General features: G+C 48.2%; 1 protein-coding gene across 2 annotated transcripts; it reads right to left on the bottom strand.

Moving 5' to 3' along the window:
- Positions 1-440: 440 nt before the first annotated feature.
- Positions 441-1,618, bottom strand: LOC119335323 (thiosulfate sulfurtransferase 16, chloroplastic-like). 2 transcript variants are annotated; one of them, XM_037607456.1, is made up of 5 exons: positions 1,520-1,618; positions 1,316-1,435; positions 998-1,142; positions 853-906; positions 441-735 (listed from the first exon to the last, which is right to left on the bottom strand). In XM_037607456.1, exons 1-5 carry the CDS (start codon positions 1,594-1,596, stop codon positions 598-600), a joined length of 534 nt encoding a protein of 177 aa, XP_037463353.1. In that variant the 5' UTR covers positions 1,597-1,618; the 3' UTR covers positions 441-597. The 2 variants fall into 2 exon arrangements, with proteins under 2 accessions (XP_037463353.1, XP_037463355.1); XM_037607458.1 differs by having other exon boundaries at positions 602-749.
- Positions 1,619-3,541: the final 1,923 nt, after the last annotated feature.

Here is a 3,541-nt window from a genome sequence, read left to right as displayed (position 1 = left end):
TATTCCATTGTAGTTGTATGTTGAAATGTGAAAACTCAAAGTCCCTTTCGGTAACTACATTGTTAAGATACTATGCAAAACTAGTTACCTGCCGATACAAATAACTTGAATGAAATAAAAGTTAATATAGAGCAGTGCTCTCTGCTTAAGCACACATTCCGTTCCATATTTCTGATGGAAAAGTGTGATCTTGCTTGTATGTAACTCCACACTACTTTATTAGTTACATTCTTCAGATACCCTGTTCTTGTGTGTCCCAGCACATTGATACCCTGTTCTTGTGTGTCCCAGCACATTGCCACGATAGAAATGGAGACACGCTAACGTCAGGCAGTTGGGAGATAAGCCGAATGATCAATAAACATGTTATTATGTAATTTTGGTGTTCCGTTTTGCAGACACCGTAACATACACGTGTTATTCTGTAATGGGGCCAGTGGTCAGGTGAAGAACGGAGATTCTAACATTAATATAGCACATACATCCTATACTGCCTCTGTACCGAAATACTTGTGGTTGGGGAACTTGTATTAGTTTCCCCATCTACAAGTATTGTGGTACAGAGGAGTAGCTCATATCAAACTCTATTTTGCTTATTCAGTGCACTGATGTGGTGTCTCGGAGCATGCTCAGACAAATTATGATGTTGACCGCGTTGCCACCGTCCATTGACCGGCAGTCCGTTCTCCCTCCAAGTCGAGAACCCTCCGGCGATGTCGTCACGGCAGTGAAGCCCTGAAAGAAGAAGACTGATTCACCATCATCTGTCACAGAGCCGGCAGGTGAAACCATAGCTACCGATGGTGAGATAGATAGATAGATAGATATGGTAGTGCTAGTATTTATGCTTACAGCGGAGCAGAGTTCGGCTGCTGCCATGAGAGATCTCTTGCCACTTTGGCATCCCTGATATTGACAAATGAAGTTTTCTCAACATAAAAAACAGTCAACAGAAAGAAGAAAGAAAAGAAAACGTTTAGGATCAGGGTATGCGTACGATGATGATCTCGTCGTCCCTGCGGAAGATCGCCGACACTTGCTCGAGAAAGTGTGAGTTCTTCGCCATTCCTGACCCGGTGTTATACATGTAGGGGATGTTCACCGCTCCCACCGGATGCCCACCACCAAACTCACCCTCCGTTCTACACAAGCAGCAAATCTGATCGAATGATGCAACAAACCTTTTTTATGTACACGATGTTACTGTGAACTGAAATTTTCCTGTCAGTTTAGTTGAGAGAACAGAGTAGTACAGGGGCAGCAGAGCATGCAAGTGGTTATTGTCGTGTGGTTTGTGCGTTGGTTATGTACGTACCTGACATCGAGGTAGCGGTGACCGGCCAGCTGCAGCTCGTAGGCGACGCGCACCGGCACCGACGGCGGTACCGCGTCCACCTCCTCCGCCCGCAACGCCGCTACCCCGGCGCCGCCGTATCTGGTGACGAAGCAACATGCGTGTAAGAGTTTGTCCGTGGATACTAGATGGATGGAGCATACAGATTACTCCTGCTCACGGTACCTGACTGAGCCGGGCATCCTTCTGGCGGCGCCCACTGAGACCGCGCTCGCCGCCGCCATGACCCGAGGATTCGCCATCGTGCGCGCGGCACTGTGCCGCAGCCTGCGGTCAAAACAGAGCGCGTAGAGCACTGTGATCGATGAGACGAATACAGCAAGGAAAAGGCCTGCCGGATTGTTTACTTACCTGTAGGAGGTGAAGGTGAGGGGCGGCCGGTGCGCGGGGAGGGAGACGCCTCGGGCAAAGGAGTACTCCGACGCCATTATCTCCTGTCCGGTCCTCGCTCTTGTTCGCTCTTGCGGACTCCGGAGCCCGGCCGGACGCTCAGTTCGAGCTAATATGTAGATGTGGTGCAGATTGAGCTCTGATTTCTTGTTGAAACGTGGTAACCTTGCACAAACACATGGCATGGGGAGGCATGACCACGGTTGGCAGCTGGGACGCCGCACCTGTCCTCGCCTCCTCCGCGTCGTTGAGCAGAGTAGGATCCCATGTACGCATGACTACGACGGACATTGAGACATACTCCCTCCGTTTCATAATCTAATGTCTATAGATTTTTTAAAAAGTCAAACTTCACAAACTTTGATCAAGTTTGTGGAGAAAAATATTTGCGTCTAGAGTGCGAAACATATATCACTAGATTCATCATAAGATGTAGTTTCACATTATATATTTTTGCTATTATAAATATAAATATTTCTCTCTACAAACTTGGTCAAAGTTTGTAAAATTTGACTTTTCAAAAAATCTATAAGCACGACTTGGAACGGAGGAAGTATCTATTACAGGGATTGGTTGTCTGCTACGTTGGTTTCGGATAAGGTGAAGATCTTCTCACCACGTCTCACTTCTCATCTCATCACATGTATATGGGACAACGATCACGTGCTAGCCTGTCTGGGCTCTTGCATGCACTCGAAGGTGACGCGCGTCTTGCCTCGCTGTTCCTCGGTCGCGAGTTAAGTTATTTTCTGAACAAGTACAAACGCATGCACTCATGCATACGTATATATACTTATCTCTATAAACGCACAGACGTACACCCTATCATTATGAGCACCTTCGAAAACTGAGCCGATACATCATGTTGAGATTGATGAAGTTGCTACAGACGCCTTCATCTCGTCCCATTAAATGCACATCGCCGAATGGGTTGAAATAAATCCAGAAAATGCGAGCACCAGTGTCGGTCTTGAATCATGGTGGGCTGGGGATACCACTACCCTTCTAACCATCCAATCACAAGTTTTTTTTATAATTATCCTCTCCTTTATTCATTCATAAGGATTGTAGCATCGCTTACAATAAGAGGACGAGGAGGTGTTCATCCATATATTTGGAGAAGAAAATCTAGCTATCCTAGCCAATTCATGAGCTACTTGATTTCTTTCTTTATTACAATGATCATAAATGACATGTGTAAAATCAAGCGACATAAAATAACAAGCACGCCCTGGCTTGATCGCTGTCACGCTGGCCCCGGCACCAGCGTTGATATTACATGGCAAAACTATCGCACGGGCGAACCTTCCTGTTGCGGCTTCGAGGAGGCACGTCTCAAGGACCCAATTTTGTTCGCCACACCGGGAGCATGTTGACATTAATGTGAGTATCTTCCACGCTGAAAGAGAGTGTTGAATTACGTTGATATCCATGTGAGCCCCTTCCAATTTGTTGACGTCCCCGGAACCTGTGCGCGAGAGCATGCAGAGGCTTGGTGGCACTGGCGGATGTACAGGGTGGCCGGCCCACCCTGGGATTTTGAATGTGCTTATATACCTATATCTATAGTTGGGCCAGAGAGGAAAAAACGACCCAGTAACTTATCCAGGGACGAACGCATGACGGCCTGTCCGAGCATGAGCAGAACCCTCGTCTCGCCCGGTCGCCCCCTCGCACAGCAACTCCTCATGCGGCTCCGCCCGACCCTGACACCTGGCCTGCCAGCCGTCGCGGCGTTGCCGGTCGCCGGCAGGAGCCCGCAGTTCAGCCGTCCAGGAGGCTCTCGCCTCCCCTTCC

Source organism: Triticum dicoccoides, chromosome 7B (genome assembly GCF_002162155.2).
Source record: "Triticum dicoccoides isolate Atlit2015 ecotype Zavitan chromosome 7B, WEW_v2.0, whole genome shotgun sequence".
Taxonomy (NCBI): Eukaryota; Viridiplantae; Streptophyta; class Magnoliopsida; order Poales; family Poaceae; genus Triticum; species Triticum dicoccoides.
This window is presented reverse-complemented; position numbering and strand designations above follow the sequence as displayed.